The 18,396-nt window shown below is 34.9% G+C and overlaps 2 protein-coding genes across 2 annotated transcripts; one reads left to right on the top strand and one right to left on the bottom strand.

Moving 5' to 3' along the window:
- Positions 1-418: 418 nt before the first annotated feature.
- LOC145667772 (uncharacterized) lies at positions 419-1,084 on the bottom strand. Its single transcript, XM_081735211.1, has one exon. The coding sequence runs from the start codon at positions 1,082-1,084 to the stop codon at positions 419-421; it is 666 nt and encodes a 221-aa protein (XP_081591337.1).
- Positions 1,085-4,518: 3,434 nt separating this feature from the next.
- On the top strand, positions 4,519-12,966 carry LOC145667770 (cytochrome P450 6k1-like). The gene is made up of 4 exons (XM_081735210.1): positions 4,519-5,407; positions 6,338-6,559; positions 9,173-9,424; positions 12,617-12,966. The coding sequence occupies exons 1-4, from the start codon at positions 4,519-4,521 to the stop codon at positions 12,787-12,789; spliced, it is 1,536 nt and encodes a 511-aa protein (XP_081591336.1). The 3' UTR covers positions 12,790-12,966.
- The last annotated feature ends 5,430 nt before the right edge of the window (positions 12,967-18,396 follow it).

Genomic DNA, 18,396 nt, shown 5'->3' with positions numbered 1-18,396 from the left:
TTTCCACAGTCTGCCTTATCTCCTTTCTTATGTATGGGGTGTATTATCCCCATACACCACCCCTCAGGGATTTTCTCTTTTTCCCACTCCTCCGTTATTAATTCATGCAATGTTCTTGCGACGACTTCCCAACCTCCCTTCAGTAGTTCTGCTTCTATTCCATCTTCTCCCGGCGCTTTGTTATTTTTTAACCTTAGTATTTCCTTTCGTACCTCTTCCAGTGATGGGGTATGGCTTCTTCTAAGTTTTCCTGAGGCGATTTTTTACTTATTTCTTTCTTTTCTTTCAGTTCTTCCCTTTCTCCATTTAACGATTCGCCAAAGTACTCTTTCCACCTGTCTAGTGCCTTATTTTTTCTCTCCTATTAGGTTACCTCGCTTATCTTTGTAGAACATTTCTCTTGGCTGGAATCCTTTCTTTATTTCCCTTGTTCTTGCATAAAAGTTTTGATTTCCTTTCTCTCGTTCATTTTCTCTAACTCTTCTATCCTTTTCTTCTCATATTCTCTCTTCTTCCTTCTACATAGTTTCTTTGCTATTGTTCTTTTCTTCGTGTATTCGTTAACTGTTTGTCTTGTCCGCCTCTGTATCATTCTATTTCTGGCTTCGTTTCTTTCTTTAATCGCTGCTTCACATTCTTCATCAAACCATTCCGCTCTCTTCTCCCGTTTCTTCTTTCCTAAGGTTTCTTCAGCTACGTTGTTGATGCTGCATTTCAGCATGTTCCATTTTATATCTAAGCTACTTTCTTTCCACTTTTCCCTTTCTATATCTAGCTGTTCCTCTAACTTTCTCTTATATTTATCCAGCAATCCTTTATCTTTCATTCCTTGTATGTTGTGTCTTTCCTGCCTTTCTCCTTTTATGTTTTTCATTGTATCTATTTTTTGTTTATATGTAGCTCTAACTAGGAGGTGATCCGTATCCCTATCTGCTCCTCTACAGCTGCTTACTTTCATTATGTCTGATGCATGTCGTTTATCTATTATGATGTGGTCTATTTGGCTCTTTGTGTTTCCATCCGGAGAAGTCCATGTTTCTTTATGTATATCTTTCCTAGGTTGAGAAGTGCTTTTTACGATCATGTTCTTCTCACTGGCAAAATCTATTAATCTATGTCCATTATCATTGCTGTTTTCATGTAGACTTTCCTTTCCTACCGTGCTTCTGTAAATCTCTTCTTTACCTACTTGCGCATTCAGGTCTCCTAGTATTATCTTAATATCATGTCTTTGAACTTTGCTTATTTCTTCTTCTAATTTCGTATCGAATTATTCTTTTTCGTCCATACTTGCTTCTTCTGTTGGTGCGTACACACTGAATATTGTCGTATTGAAATATTTTCCTCTTATTTTTAGACTACACATTCTATCGTTGATTGGTGAGAATTTAATGACTTGTGGTTGAAGCGACTTATGTAACAAAAACCCTGTCCTTTGGTGTTCGTGTTTACTCCACTGTACATCAGTATATGATTCCCGGTCCTAATTATTCCTTTTCCTTGCCATCGTACTTCCTGTAATGCAGTTATGTTCACTCTGTATTTATCCAGCTCTTCTCTTATTAGTTTTAGTTTTCCGGGTTTGTTTAAGATTCTAATGTTCCATGTGGCTAGTATTATATCCTTTATCCTTCTCATTATCCTTTTCCTCTTCCTCTTCCGTTCCGATTCCGAATTTCCATTCCAATTCCGAGACTGGGTTAGGGTATCCGCAACAATATTCTTTTTACCCTTACGCTCAATCCCCAACCTGGAGGACCAGGATTTTCTGTCAGGGTTTTCTCCCTTAGCCGTATTGTCCGCGACTGCTTATTCGTCAGGTCATTCCTGCTTATTTCGCAGCTAACCCCCATATCTGAGGGCCTTTCCACTATCCGCAACCCGTGGACACGCCCGTTCGCATCCGATATATATCGTGTGTGTGTGTGTGTGTGTAAATATACAGCAAAAAATACAAATTTTGTTTTACAATGTTTTGTTTTTGATTCAGGTTGCACAGTACAATATAATAATGGCGGACAGTAGACTTATGTTGTAGCAGATCTCATTTGTGACTTGGTTCATTGAATCACGCTCCCTTGTTGGTTTCCAATTACGATTCCGAATGGAGAATCATTGTGCATGGGAACCATCCACCAAGTCCATAGGACGTTATGTTGATCAGTTCAATACGACTGGTAATGTTAGAGGACTTCGAAGAGGGGGATCCAAATCAACCGTGCCTACAGAACAGCGTATTGCAGTAGTGCGAGCATCTGTTATGAATAGCCCGACTAAATAGTCTCTGCGACGCTTGTCAGCATTAAACACAATATCTGTAACATGGTGTTGGCGTATTCTGCGAAAAGACCTGCAAATGCTCCCCTACGAGATGCGATGCTTCAAAAATAATTAGATACTGCCGAAAGAAGGCGTCTGCATTTTGCAAATCATTTCAGTGCGTTAATTGCTGCTTGCCCCGACATTATTGAAAAGTTGTGGTGTACAGATCAAGCTTACTTTTATCTGTCAGGTGAAGCAAACAAACCAGAAAATAGTAGACTCGCCTCTGCATTCGGAAAAGGTTTTGGTTTGGTGTGTTGTATCAAAATGTATCATAACTGGACCTTTCTTCTTTATGGCTATGTCACATCAGAAAATTATTTGAAAATGCTTGAGCACTACTGCAAGCCTGGCCTTCGACGTAAAAGGTGTCTACTTCGACGGCAATGGTTTCAGTAGGATGGAGCTAAACCGCACACAACAGAACCTGTTCCTAATTTCCTTCACACAAAATTCCACAATCGTGTGATCTCTAATCGGTATCCATTGCTTTTTGGAACAGGATTAAAGTGGCTGCCATACAGCCCAGACATTAACCCTTGTGATCTATTTATGGTTTTACGTTAAGCAGGAGGTATTCAAGCTTAAACCCCGATCTTTAAACGAATTAAGAGCATTGAGCAGTGTACGGCAGCAGTTAGTCACGTTATCCTTGGGAAGGTTTTTGATAACACGAGCATCAGGGTCAGGGTAGAGTCCAATCATCAGGGTGGACACTTTCAACATATGTTACATCAAATTTTAGTGTTACATTAAACTTTAGTATTTCACTTATCATAAAATGTTAATTTCTCTTACTATGGTCATCAATAAAATACGTTATTGCACTTCAAAATCACGGCTTTTTCACTGAAACACCTGTTATATATATATATATATATGAGAGAAAAAGAGAGAGTACTCACAAATAATAATAATAATAATAATAATAATAATAATAATAATAATAATAATAATAATAATAATAATAATAATAATAACCATTATCGCAAGAGAAGATCTAAGATGACTTCGAAAAGTGAAAAGAAATTCTTGATAGTGACAAGTAAATAACAGCGCCCATGCCCATAGCATAAATTGTTTCTATAGTAAAAAGAGAACTTCGGGATGCAAATCTTAAAGGACATGTTGTGGCGAAGACACTTCTACTTCTTCAGATCTATTAATAAGACTATAATTGGGATAAATATTATGTATATCGGCCGTTAATCAGTGAAAAATGTGTGTTCTCTACGGATAAATCAAAGATCGAGCTATTGGACATATAACACTTCCAAGTTTGTTCGTGTGTTAAACTAGAATACATTGCACCATAGCACATACCTCCGACTGTGCTAAACACGGAGAGTTTGTAGTAATAGTGTGGGACTCATTTGGAGGCAACCTGACAGGTAATGTTGTAAAATAGAGGAATCTATGAAAAAGAAACATAATCAAAACATTTCTGAACACCATGCAAAACCTCCTGGTATACATCCAATTATCCAAGGTTTCATTGTGAAGCAAGGTAATGGTCTTACTGGTCAATACTATGTAAAATGTATGCTGAACGATTAGGAGGAGGGGGGACTGAAGAACATATAGGATGGTATGGCCTCCTCCAAGTCAAATCTGGAAACCAACTGAACAGCTCTCGGATCATTTGGATATAATGATCATGAAGAAATCTCTAACAAATGTGCATGCATTGTAAAGTCGTTTGTATGAGGAAGGGAACACGGTACCAAAGAAACTTTTGTATACTTGATAGAGAGGAACCTAGAGTGTGCAAAACAGGATCAAACATAGGGTTAGTTACTATGAAGAAAGCAAACTAGTATTTGTTAATTTGATTGAATAAATATTTCTGAACAAATATCTCAATGATTCTTTCTTTGTTTCATGTTTGTTTCTGAACAAATAACAAATATGTTTCTGAACCCGATTTTCTCCATAAATCTTTAAAATTAGCTATGCTCAAAAACTTTTGAGAAATAGCTATGCAAAGTTAGTATAGGGTTAACACTATAGGCTATTTCTATATGTAATTATTATCTTAAATTTTAATACACTTATATATTTAATATTCATGTGAGAATATTAATCATTTCTGTTTTGTTCTTTGTATAGGATATCAACCACCGAAATCTTTATACTCAACACCATTTCAAGATGAGCTTATCGCTAGAATGGATAATTGCAATTATTTCTATAATTATGGGTCTTATTGTTTGCATTTACAAGTTGTCAGTAAAAAATTTCAGCTATTGGGAGAAAAGAGGAGTTCCCTTCATAAAACCAGAGATTTTGTTCGGAAACCTGAAAGAGTTATTTAAAAGTACAAAAAATATATCCTTTCTATATCAGGATTTTTATAACGAATTTAAAGGAGAGCCTTTCGGTGGAATTTTTGACCTTATAAATCCAGCACTGTTAGTAAGAGATCCTGAAATTCTCAAAGCAATTTTGGTCAAAGATTTTGACTCTTTTCGAGATCGAAATATTGACTTAGATGAAAATATTGATCCAATGGAAGCTAAAGGTGTGTTTCTTCTTCGAGGGGAAAGGTGGAAAAATGTACGATCCAAACTTTCACCAATTTACACTTCAGGGAGAATGAAGCAAATGTTTCCTTTAATGGAGGAGTGTGCCGAAGAGCTTAATAAATATTTGGAAAAGCTAGCTGCTAATAGAGAAGCAGTGGAAATGAAGGATACATTCGCCAGATTTACTACGGATATAATAGCTTCATGCGGATTTGGTGTTCAAATTAATTCTTTGAATAATCCAAAGTCGGAGTTTAGGGAAAGAGGAGCCCGCATATTACATGTCGCTGGACCGATTCGTAATTTAAAACTTTTAACAATTGTATTTATGCCTCAACTGGCACGATTTTTGAGAATTAGATTTACACTTCCTGATGTAGAAAAATGGATAAGATCCTTTGTGCTAGATACCTTAGATTACCGAGAGAAAAACAAAATTAAGAGAAATGATTTCATGGATTTGATGATGCAATTACGAAAGACAGGTCATCTGGATGATGATCATACAAGTAACTCCCCACGTGTCTGTGGCGCTTCGGACTCTGGAACCACGAACGAAGGTACAATTATAATAGAATTGTAGACAACAAATTACATTTAATCTTTGCTTTAATGTAAGTAAAAGTATGTGTTATGTATTGTGATCTTATTAGTGGCCGTTCCACATTAGTAAGACACAGGATAAATTCTTGTTGATTGATTACAAATATAATTGTCTTTTCAGCACAAAGACTATATGAGACATGGGCTCCCAGCTTCAAGCCATATGAGCTGTTACCGAGAACCGAATCGAGGTCCCTCATGTCGAATGCTTGTATGCTAACTGTATAGCTAAAAGGGAGCGTCTGGACAAAACTGACTATATATTTTGTATTAAGCCTATATAGAATTTATATAAAATTGTCTTGATTACTGCATTTGACTAAATATAAGATTACAATCATGATTACGATTATACGTTCTCAATCACAGCACCCTACTGGTTCTGAATGTTATACAAGGCCCATTTACCAGATGCTTTCACTCCACTGATCTTTGTCCAAGAATCAGTTTCATATTTGAGGCTTCTAATAGATTTCTGTCAACTGTGCTATGTGGGAATCTTTTAATGAAGGAAGTGTAGAATACACGATTTGTTGCTATCACAGGAATCAAAACTGACAACTGGGGAAGTATCCCAACATGGCGCTGTAGGAAGATCTGTGAGATCTCTTTCTTAAAATATACAAATCCTAAATACTTGTATAAAGATAAAAAATCTTTTTTTTATAATTGCATGTACTAGAAAATTGCAGCTTTACATTACAAGTTACAAGTTCAGTAATTATATTTACAGCTGTAATGCGGGTACTGGTTTCAATGTAGAACAATTTCTAGAAACAATATAGACTTGTTAAATTTTGTGGAACAAAGTATAAGAATCAAAAATTAAATTTCTTCAAAAATGTAACTGTTGCTTATAACTTTTTTATATTTAATTTCCTTGGCAGCGTTATCGATTGAAGACATTACAGCACAAGCATTATCTTTCTTCTCGGCTGGCTTTGAAACTTCGTCCATAACAATGAGTTTTGCACTATATGAGATAGCACTGAACCAAGATGTTCAGAAGAAATTGAGAGATGAAATTGATGACATAACGGAAAAGAATGGAGGAAGAATGACATATGACAGTATTCACGCAATGGAATACTTGGATAAAGTTGTTTCAGGTATTATCCTTCATTTCAAAATTTAATTGAAACTTGATTAGGTATTATGAATATTTTGGAAACTTCTATATTAAATTCAGAATGGTTTGAAGATGTTATTTTAATCTAGTTTAATTAAGAATTTTCAAATTGAAATATGTCATACAAACACAAAATAAACATAATTTTCTTACAAGGCTGTCTATATTCTTTATTATAAATTAACGAGAAATGTCACAGTTTCGGAAGTATATCACTTCCTTCTTCAGACTACTACAAGAGTTGGAGTAGTAGTCTGAAGAAGGAAGTGATATACTTCCGAAACTGTAACATTTCTCGTTAATTTATAATAAAGAATAAAGACAGCCTTGTAAGAAAATTATGTTTAATTTGTGTTTAAGATGGGCACAAGGCCTTTTTATAAAAATATCTATGTCATACAAACTATTTACACATTCTCACTTATTATCTTGCGGGATATATGTGTGATTCTGGTCATGAATCTCTTATTTTATGGGCTATGTGTTGACGACATTATACACTTGTGTTTGAAAGTCACTGAAATAACAAATGTACTTGAGTGCTTTTGTTTTCACTGAGTTTAATCTTACTAACCGTTCCTCTATACACTGCTATAAGTTATTTTTTTCTACGAACATTATTTGTTTGAAGCTATAGAAAATGCTATTCTTTTATGAATGTTTCCACAATTTATAAAATTGAACGTTAACTACTTCTTCCAACAGGAAAACTTTAATATTTCCACATCATTCCTTAGAAAATCCTTTCTTACAAACCTTAACTACTCACAGAACATATCATGAAGAAAAGATGAAAGAAAAATAGTAAAAAATGTCATTAATAATTTACAGTTTTTGAGTAGTTAAAGTTTCCTACCTATGCTTTCAATATACCATAATTTTCTTTAATGGATTAACATGGTGATTATAATGTCAAATATAATGAAAAATTAATGATAAGGGTTTATGAACCTTTGTCAAAGATCACACTATAAGAAATCGAAGTACGTTACAACTGAAGGATAGTAATTGATTTACACAGGCGAATATTTTGGTAATGAGACCATAATGGCTCAATTCCCTATCCTACTATACTACGTGTCATTGTCGTATGACATAAACCAATGATTTTGTGAGCATTGTTGCCAAATCTTTGGCAAGGAGTTTACTTTCAATGGGCGAACATTACGACATGTGTCCTCACTAAGAGCATACACATGTAGGCTGCATCAAATTCACGTATCACAGCGTTAGCAACGCTACTCTACGTTGATTGGTCGACGCGATAACAACACTCAAGTTCAAATCCCGCTCGGTTGCCGTGGATAATACTGCTCCTTAATTTTAAGTTTTAGTCTACAATCTGTAGAGAACACGAACTAGTCACCCTACATCTGAATATAAATTTAGTGGCTCTATTACCCATGTTAATCAAAATATGCCTATCTGTCTTCAGGCAGAACACCTAAGACAAGTGGTGCATTTTATTTTAAAGAGGAGTATATACAGGGTGGTAAAGATAATATGCAGTCAAATTAGAGCATGTAATACTACACATGAAATTAAGCAAAAAAATGTCTAATGAACATGGTTTGAAAGCTACACTGTTTTCACACGATATCTGTCAAAAACAGAGCGATAGCGATAGTTTAATACAATGCTGAATACATCATAATGCTTCTAGTGCGTGGAAACATTATATGAATTGCAATTTCCATTCTGATTGTCCCAAGGAACGCAAGCTTTCACTAAGGAAAAATATAAAAAGAGCGCTATTCAATATTAACATGTTGACTCCTATTATACCTATTTAAGGTATTCATTGTTTGCACCCTAAAAGTTGTTGCTTATACATTGTTTCTGATGGAAGTACTTTTAATACCATTTCTAAATACCGAAAATTGATTTTATATATTTAAGATCTCTAGGTAACTTATCATAAATTTGTATTAAACTTGATTTAGTACCATATACTTCATAAATTATTATTTAATATAGTCTAGATCAGTTCATCTTTTTCTTTGTTTCTTTGTTCGTATAGGCCTAACATATGAAAACTTCTCCTCTTTTCGTTAACACTAACTACGGAGTATATATTGTACAAAATTTTGAGATTTAAATCTTTGAAGAGCTGTTACACATGTGTTATAATTTATACAGAAGAATAATATTAGATAGAATTGTTTTTCATGCAAAATACAAGTGCGCTCTTCAGTACTGCAGTTGAACCTGATTTTGTACATGCACATGTTTCAGTGAAGCGGTTTTTTTTCTAACAAAACAAATTCAAATTTTCGAATAATTTTGTTGAGTCGATAATTTGTCCTGACTTAAGATCTGCATCTCATGGTCTATTAAGCTTCCTTTTGTTTGTTATGATGCCACAAAATATACTTATATATCTATATCTATATCTATATCTATCTATCTCTCTCTCTCTCTCTCTCTCTCTCTCTCTCTCTCTATATATATATATATATATATATATATATATATATATATATAGATAGATAGATATATTGTATATATATATATATATATATATATATATATATATGTGTGTGTGTGTGTGTGTGTTTATTTATTATCATATTGTTTTATTTTCTGGTAACAGAAACACTAAGGAAGTATCCACCTGGAGGTTTAATCGGTCGCGCTTGCACCAAAAACTTCTTGATACCAGGGACAAACGTGGTTATAGAGAAAGGAATTAACGTCCATATACCTATCTACGCTTTACATCATGATCCACAATATTATCCAAACCCAGAAAAATTTGATCCTGAAAGATTTAGTGAAGAGAACAAGAATAGTAGACCGAACTATGTTTATCTTCCTTTTGGTGGTGGTCCACGAATGTGCATAGGTAAGAAATATAAAATAAATACATAAATAAATAAATACGAGCCTCGTACATATTATTATTGCCTACTTATCTAACACCTACTACACTAACTACTTTCCGGATTAACCCGAATAATTACGTTTACAGATAACATGTAAAAAATGGATCAATCCGAATTATTTTGGGCATTATTTTTCTTACGCTCTGATTTGGATTAATCTGAAATATTTCCTCGTGATATACTAAATCATCATACAGAACAACTATTTGCACTCGATTAAAATGTATTGCCCTGTAGCTCGCAGTTTTTTTTTTTTTTTTTTTTTTTTGGTCAAGAATGTAGTACACGGTGAAAATTGTGTCAACTATATATCGCGTTTCAGACCGCAATTGAGCTTAGTATGTTTATCAAACAAGATAATCTCTCCGCTTAGGGCGACCAATGTTATAAAAAATTCCAAGTAATATTATAAAAAATTTTAGCCAAATTGAAATGATTTTGTGTGGAAGTCAATATTTGGCTAAGCTTCTTTCTCGCACACCATAAACTATACTGATTCATTCTGCTTTAGGGAATTATTAGCTGCAGTGGTAAGACTTTCTACATGGTCTTCTCAAAACTGTTGCTTACCAGAGACATACAATGTCCAAAATATTCTGAAATTCTTTGCCCCAAAGTCGTTTATATCTCAGATTTCAAGTGTCAATAACCGTTAAACTTGAAATCGGTACAAATATGAGAAATTTCGTGTTTATTTTTGGCAGTTTGTTAATCCAAAGTAAGACTATTCATGGCTTTGGATTAATTGTTTTAACAAAAGAAACACTGGCCAAAGCTTAAAACTTTACTTTATTTTTAAATTATAATTTGTAACTGTTTCGGATATCTAGCATATCCTTCTTCAGAAACAGTTACAAATTATAATTTAAAATAAAGTAAAGTTTTAAGCTTTGGTCAGTGTCTCTTTTGTTAATCCAAAGTAATGGCGAGAACACATCATAGGAGCTTCGTTTACACTGTGCTAATATATCAGTAAGAACCTGCATCTAGAAATAAAAATGGAACTAGTCAAAATCACCAGCATGTTCCTGGATAGATAAATGAATGTCTTACGTCGTTTCATTTTAAACGAACAGTTTTTCTTACGTGTCAGTACCATCAAAGATCATATAATAATAGAAAGGCAATGAGTTGCTCCTCGAATTATAAGTATTTAATATACAATCAATTTCTATAATGTATCTCGTGTCGTGTGATTTGAATGATCAGGATATAAAGATGGAACTGAATGTTTTAGGTACCATTTGAATCATTCATTCTTTCTTTTTTTAACCAATGATGTTTCAACATCAAAAAGTTGAAACGGGGGTGACATACCAAGAGTAAAGAATGCACGCCTGGACCTCAATTCAGACCGGATTTCTGGCTTATCTTGTCGATGCATTAACAACTACGTTGTACAGAGGTTGTTCAGTCTACATTTGGCCAGTTTCGACTTACCTAAAAATTTAGAAGAATCCATGGCGCCAGGTCCGTAAGTGCTCGATGTGTTTCTCTTGGTTCCTAACAATAGCCCGACAGCGTAATTTCCACTGTAATAGGCTTCTCTGAAGAACTGGGAGGGGAATTTTGTCCCATTCCCTTTGCACAGCTTTTCAAAGTTCTTCCACAATTGTCACACGCCGTTTTCCCAAAGCCCACTTCAGCAATCCAAATCCACAATAGTCCGTAGACTTGCATCTGGAGATTTAACAGGTACCTCATTGAAAGGTATCACCTGTATACTGCTTGCCTCCTTCATCTCCTTGTAGAATGCGAGGAACGATCTGAGGTGTATGATGAGGCCTTGTCCATGTGAATGCGCACCAGATTGGCGTCATTTCCGTACATTGTTGGAATCTCATGCTCGTAGATCGGCCGCATGAACTGCTCCTGAAAATACTGCGAATTTATTTTGCAGTTCTTCGCCACCCTACGAATCTTCAGTTTACCTCGGTAACAGTAGCCAGTAACAACCATGAACCCTTTTGGGAAGGATTCTTTACACACCTTCTGAAGTTCCTGAAATAGCCTTTCTCTTGGTACGTGATGGCTCTCGGTTTGACGCAGTCGGAAAGGTAAATCCATGCTTCATCGAGCGTTCCGATGTACATCCACCTTTGTTTCGCCATATGCCGTTCGTACAGCTTCCGGGCGTTACACTTTCGTTCCTTTTGGTGGGCATCCGTGAAAAGATGGCCGCGAGCTTTCATGACTTTTTCCAACTTGAGTTGATGGTGTAACGTCCGGCTCACAGTCCCCAAAGACACGTCAAAAACGATTAGCCATACACCTTTGTGTTGGCGGATTTTCTTGCATTGCCATTTTGCGAAGTTTCCTCTGCATGGTGGAGGTGGCCTTGGTGCATTCCCGCTTCCTAGGCAACTTCGTTGGTGATCCAAATGGTGGAGCTTTGTTGCCCTTGTACATTTCAATAACATTTTTTATTCCACTTAAACTAATGTTGCAACCATTCTTCTTGCACTGTTTTTTAATGACAGAAACACTGAAGTGGGCGTCATAAAGAGTCGCCGCAAAATAGCCTTCCCAAAACCGGCTTAGCTTGGGCGGCATTTTGGTCACAGAGCGGAAATCCACACACTTGGAAACAAATTTAACACAACACTCACAACAATGTTCCTGTTTTGTGCGTTATTGTCGTTCGCGCTGAAAAACAACTCAGTTCCCAGAAAGCCACTGTACAACACTGCAGGACGCCATGAGCCAGGTCGGGTGTGTCCATTCTGCCCGGGAGCGGGAAGAAACGAAATCGGCCGAACGTAGGCTGAACAGCCTCTGTATCAAGAGCGATTGAATGTATGATTCTTGTACGAGCGTACTTGGTAGTGTAATAGTACCGCCTTGCACAGTGAGCCGAAAACCCGGGTTAAATTCTCGATCCAGGCGTTTTTTTTTCAATTCGTATCTATAGATAAATTGATGTTATTCATAGAATCAGTTCTTTCTTTGTAGCTTTTGTTTTTTATAACGAAGAGTTACTAGTAAAATAGTAACCCTTCTGCACCAGATAGGCAGCACAGGTAATGACACCTATTAGCCCGATTGCAAACTAGTATGAATTACGTTACGCACAGACTTATACATTTTGCTTCTTGTAATAAGGATTGCTGTTTTAATAAATACCTGTCTTTGTTTTTCATTTTATTTTGCAGGAATGAAATTTGGTTTGACCCAAGTTAAACTTGGAATAGCATATGTTTTATCCAAATATGAATTTAACGTATGTGAGAAGACTGCAATTCCTATTAATTTCAAAGTTCAATCAATTGTTGTGGACTCACCAACTATTTGGCTAAAAATTTCTCCAAGAAGTGATATATTATAATGGACGTTCTTATGAAATCCAGGCAAATGTGCTTATGATGCTTGAGTTTTTAATGTTACAGCAACTTATTTTTAAAATTGCATACACATATCTTATCACATGTTAGACCAATCAATGTAAAAACTTTAACAATCACAACTTTTTTAACACTAAAATTCTTGTTTCCAGATTATTTAGTGATACATGTAATCCTTTTCTTTATCAAGTATAAATAAAACTGTATAAGATGGTATTAAAGTGTGTAAATAATGGAAGAACTGATGTTTAGCAAAAATTTTGAACATTAAAAGTCAATCCTCATGTCCATTACTTGAAGAACGTGATAAAACCAGTGGCTGGGAGGATTCCCCTGGAGCATGACTCCGATCATACTAAATATAGATTTCCAATGTTTTCACAATGCTATTTTCCCTTGTATTAAAAGATTACTGTATTTTCCCTGGGAAAATCGTCTGAAATCATCACGCTTAGAGCATACACTGTAATAGTTATCATCGCTATCAGGAATGGTTCAGATCCAATATCTTTAAAGCACATACTATCTGACCTGTAAATTGCTCTAGCAAAGTTCATCAAATTGAACTCCCGGGGGCCGCGGTGGTTCAGTGGTAGAACGTTCACCTCTGGTGCATGGGGTCCCGGATTCAAAACCTGCTCCCACTAAGTGAACTTGGTGGTGGACAAACACCGTGTGCGTGGGTTTTCTCGGGGTTCTCCCGTTTCCTCCCACTTTCTTCATTCTACCATTTCATTCATTTCTCATCATCACCGTCTCCTTTAGAATAGCCGACATAACCGTGGGGCGTAAAACTCGAAGATTTCATTTTCATTTTTTTTTAATTGAACTCCTGTGACCATTTCGACCATTCCAAAAGAATATTCCTCTCCAAATCCATCGTCAGCGAAGTATGTTACCAACTAAATAAGCACGATTTTTGCATTGTGAGGTATTACCAATAATTATAAACTTTTGTCCTAGCCCTTCATAGTATTAGTCTTCACAAGGTAATTTATTTGCCGTGTATATTATGTAAATTTTGCATCAACTTTTAGTAATTCATGTTAATATCAAGCTCGTTGCATTGCTCTTGTGTACACACTGCGGAAGAAATTTCTTTACTACTGCAATCCTGAGTTCAATTTGTTCAGACAATAATTTGTCAAAAGCATAGTAGCCATTTACAAAGACCAATATAGTAATTGAACTGAAAAATGTGTGATACTATTCAAGAAATGGTCACTTGGGTAAAGTTGTAATCTAATATAATCCCAGTTTACTACATAGAAGGTGACCTATCAAAGAAATGTTTCAGGCAATTGTACTGGCTTAGAAACACTTAAATGTGTAAAGCTAGAGTCCAGTTCACAACTAGTTGATCCCATGAAAGATAAGCTATCAGTACTAAAGAAATGTTTCAGAAAATGTATACGTACATTTTTTTCGTATTATCTTAGAATTTCGTTGAGGTAATTATATGCAAATGAGTTGAATATTAACTTATCTTGGAATGTAACATTTACAAATAATTGTTCCTAAGTAACAGAGGGTATGAAATGGAAAATAGGAAAGGTGTATAATAAAACAGAAGAAATATTTTAGAAAAGATGGACTAAAGTGCTGTTCAAGTTAGGTTGTGATTCACATTTCATGTATGATACAGTATCTTCTAAGGATTTCTTATGCATTATCACAGCGGTTTAGAAAAATACAATCAGCCATCTATTATACTGTTGCATGTAGGCAGAATTATTTGTAATATAAGAGACACCACCTATGTGTGATTTTTTTAATTTTTATTTTTATTTTATTTTTTATTTTTATTTTTTATTTTATTTTATTTTATTTTATTTTATTTTATTTTATTTTATTTTATTTTATTTCTTTTTGAGAGATTAACCACCCCTTAACCTATATTGAGTAGCGTCCTTACAGACCTGACACTTCTTAGTCTTCATCTGTGTATTAAGTTTCCAACTCAATCGGCTGAGTAGCTTTGTGCTGCAGTATTTGCTTATTCATAGGGAACAGTCTCACTGCAGTCGAATCAATCATGTTTAACTGTAGTTGTTACTGAAACACTTCCTTCTGAAATATGAACAACACTATAAGGCATTTTGGGAAAACTTTATCCTTAGAAAGCTCATTTTTAAAAAATAACTGCTCTTTGTGGATTCTTCATATGAAATGACTTATGTTATATATTTTAGGGTTATTAATGAAAATATTTGTTTCTAAAATATGAACAAGATCGCCTGGGTCATTTAAAAAAAAATCGTCAAGAAACTCACCTTAAAAATAAACTACCCACTGTAAATTTCGTAGGATAAGTGAATTATGTCATGCGAGGTTACGAACAAAATCATCTGAGTCGTTTTGGGGAAGATCATCCAAAATATCTCACTCCCAAAGATAAACTGTCCTTCGTAGAGTTTTCCAAGACAAATGAGGCATACCATGTTGTCAAGTTATTAATAATATATGAACAAAATTGGCTGAATCATTTTACAGAAAATCGTCCAATTAAAGTTCACCCCCAAGAATAAACTACATTTTTTTTTCAGTATATAGTTCAATGTAGAAATGAACCATACTAATCTATACATCGTTCAAATCAGTAAAAAATAAATTTAAAAAAAGTTATTTTGATAATATCACACATGTATGTGCAGCAACCTATGCATAAGGAATAGTTTTTTTCTTTTTTTCTTTCCTTTTTTCTTTCTTTTCTTTTTTTGAATTTGTTAACTACCCCTCTTAACCTATATTGAGTAGCGTCCTTTGAGACCTGTCACTTCTTAATTTCCTTCTGAGCTCAGTCAGCTGAATACTTTTTGCTGCAGCGAAGAGCAATTGTTACATCTATTCGTCTTTCTCTGAAAAGCTTCTCCTTGCAGTCGAATCAATTAATTTCTCACAAAATGAGAAAAATTCCAATATATGCAAACGTTCATTGTTCCCCATGTCAAACGCTCACAAACCGGATAAAAGAAAGAAAATTCGTATACTAGCAGAAGGTCATGAAACAAATTATAACAACCTTCACACAAATGAACAGTTTCCAGACTTAAAAATAGTCATACTTCTGTAGTAATAGGGTGTTTATCCACTTACATGGGCGTTAACTGTTTTGATTGTGGGGATTTTGCCCATTGTATAAAGTTTATGACCATTTTCACATTGCGGATTTTGTACATTTGTGTTAGTGTTATTACAATTTTATGCGTGTTAAGTGTCTTGACTATTCGATTCATGAAGTTTTCTTCGTGTGTGCCAGGTCTCTCGTCGGGTTTATCGACTTTCTTATATTTTCAACACATGAAACTTCTGACATGTGGACTGTTTCGTTGTATGTGGAAGTTTGTCCATTTGTATTCTGGTTTTGTATACATTTCTGTGAGGATTGTTACCAATTGTGTGTTCAATTGGTCCCAATCTATGACCGTTTTCAAGTGTGCAATTTGTCCATTTGTGTAGAGGTTTTGTACATTTATGTAAAGATTATGCCCGTTTCTACATGTAAAATTTTAATCGTTTTGGATTATAACTTTGTTTCGAATATAAGAGTTTTGTCCATGTATACGTATAGAGGTTTATGGCCGGATTCATATTCCTAAATCTGGGTGTTATAGTTAAGGAAATTATGACCGATCGTGCATTTGGAGGATTGGCGTGGGAGATCCGGGTTCGATTCCCGGCGAACGCTCATGTGGTTCGGATTCCACGTTAATCAGTAGGTCCACGTCTCATATAGCCTCGCTGCTGAAAGGGACGCTAAAACTAAAATCAACTCAACTCATTTGGAGGATTTATCTTCTGTGTTAGGGTTATTACCGAGAACCTATAGCTTCCACTTTATTCTGTGACTTGTGAACAATATTCCTCTTCCTTCTTCCTCATCTTCTTCTTTCTCTTCTCCTTCGTATTATTATTATTATTATTATTATTATTATTATTATTATTATTATTATTATTATTATTATTATTATTATTATTATTATTATTATTACAAAGACGTACTCTCAGTGAAATAGGAAGTAGCTATTTAGGAAATATTTTCTAGTACTTTTAATTAGGAATATTTTAAGTCTTTAAAATAATACCATATTATTGCTTTCTTTTGTTTTCTTTATAGAGACCAACACCATGCCTTTCTTTTAGTTCTTCCAAACAACTCGTAATGTATTTAGTTTAGTCTAAGTCAGTGGTTCTCAAACTTGTTCTTACCGCGACTCACATTAAATATTAAAACTATTTTGTGGCCCACCTACTTTTATTCAAATACACATCGTGGTGCATTCCAAACCAATTAAATTTTGTAAATCATATTTCTAATTTTTTCCATAGAAAGGTAACTCAGAGCTAACAATATTCCCAACGCAATGCCCTACCCCGTGACAGATTTTGACTTACCCATTCTCTTTCCATCCTAATCCAGCATCTCTACTGACTGCACGACAAGGCAGGGCTCTGAGCAATCACTTACTCTTCACCTCATTAACAAACGCTTGGAATTTTCATTTCCTGATTGGTACTTACTTTATAACATATTTCTGCATCAAAATAAAATTTTCATACTTAATTTCAAGCGACCCACAAAAGCATGGCCCGCGACCCACCAATGGGTCGCGACCCACACTTTGAGAAACACTGGTCTAAGTCATAAATAAAACAATTACTTAGAACTACTATTGTTGATTCATTGTTCTCATGTAATATTTAGGCTATCATAAAATGTCATCGTAATGTCATTTTAAACTAAATAAGGTTGATATACATTGTCCCTCTTATCTGTATCTGTATCTTAGCTTACATCTGAGATCTTGTTATTTAATTAAAGAAGATAAAAAGAATGTATTTGTTTCCACGCGTTATTTTCTTTAGTTCTTGTTTGGAATGTAGTTATTCACAGCGCGACGTTGCCAAGACTTCTTACAATCTTGTTTCTCATTCACTTGCGGGAACAAGTTGCTAAAATGTTCGGTCCTAACATGGCAACATACGTTATTAGCTTCTGTATGCACTGATGACAGAATAAATGGCGGGGCACAGAAAAATATGCTTGTGGGTTTTGATTTAAAATACGTAATATGTTATCTGCGTTAAGTACTCCTTTCAATCAGCAACAAGAGGCAAGAAACGCAAGGACGACCCATTAATTATGAAATTCCTGATACCTTGTGTAGTTTCACCAAAGTTTCTGATTGGTTGATTACATTTATTTGAAGATACTTGGATTTATTTATCTAAAATATTTTACTATAATTTGTAGTTATGATCTGTAAACTCAGTTATGTCATTAACCTCATCCGCTACAACTTCGTCCTTTATTACCATTACCATTACAAATTTGTTTTTTATGACCATTAGTAGCTAGAACTTTGTCCTTTATGACCATTAACAGTACTAACTTCGTTATTTACGACCATTAGCAGTTAAATAATTATAACTTTCTTATTTATGACCATTAGCAGTTACAACTTTGTTTTCATGACAATTAGTAGCTACAACTTTGCTACTAAGTTATACAAGTTATGCTACTACAAGTTATACTTTCGAGCAGGGCCGCCCACAGGGGGGATGTATGGCGCAAGCTGCGCCACTGAGAA

This window comes from Thermobia domestica, chromosome 13 (genome assembly GCF_964235325.1).
Source record: "Thermobia domestica chromosome 13, izTheDome1.hap1.1, whole genome shotgun sequence".
Classification (NCBI taxonomy): domain Eukaryota; kingdom Metazoa; phylum Arthropoda; class Insecta; order Zygentoma; family Lepismatidae; genus Thermobia; species Thermobia domestica.
The sequence above is the reverse complement of the archived record's forward strand: the minus strand, read 5'-3'. Positions and strand labels throughout refer to the sequence as shown.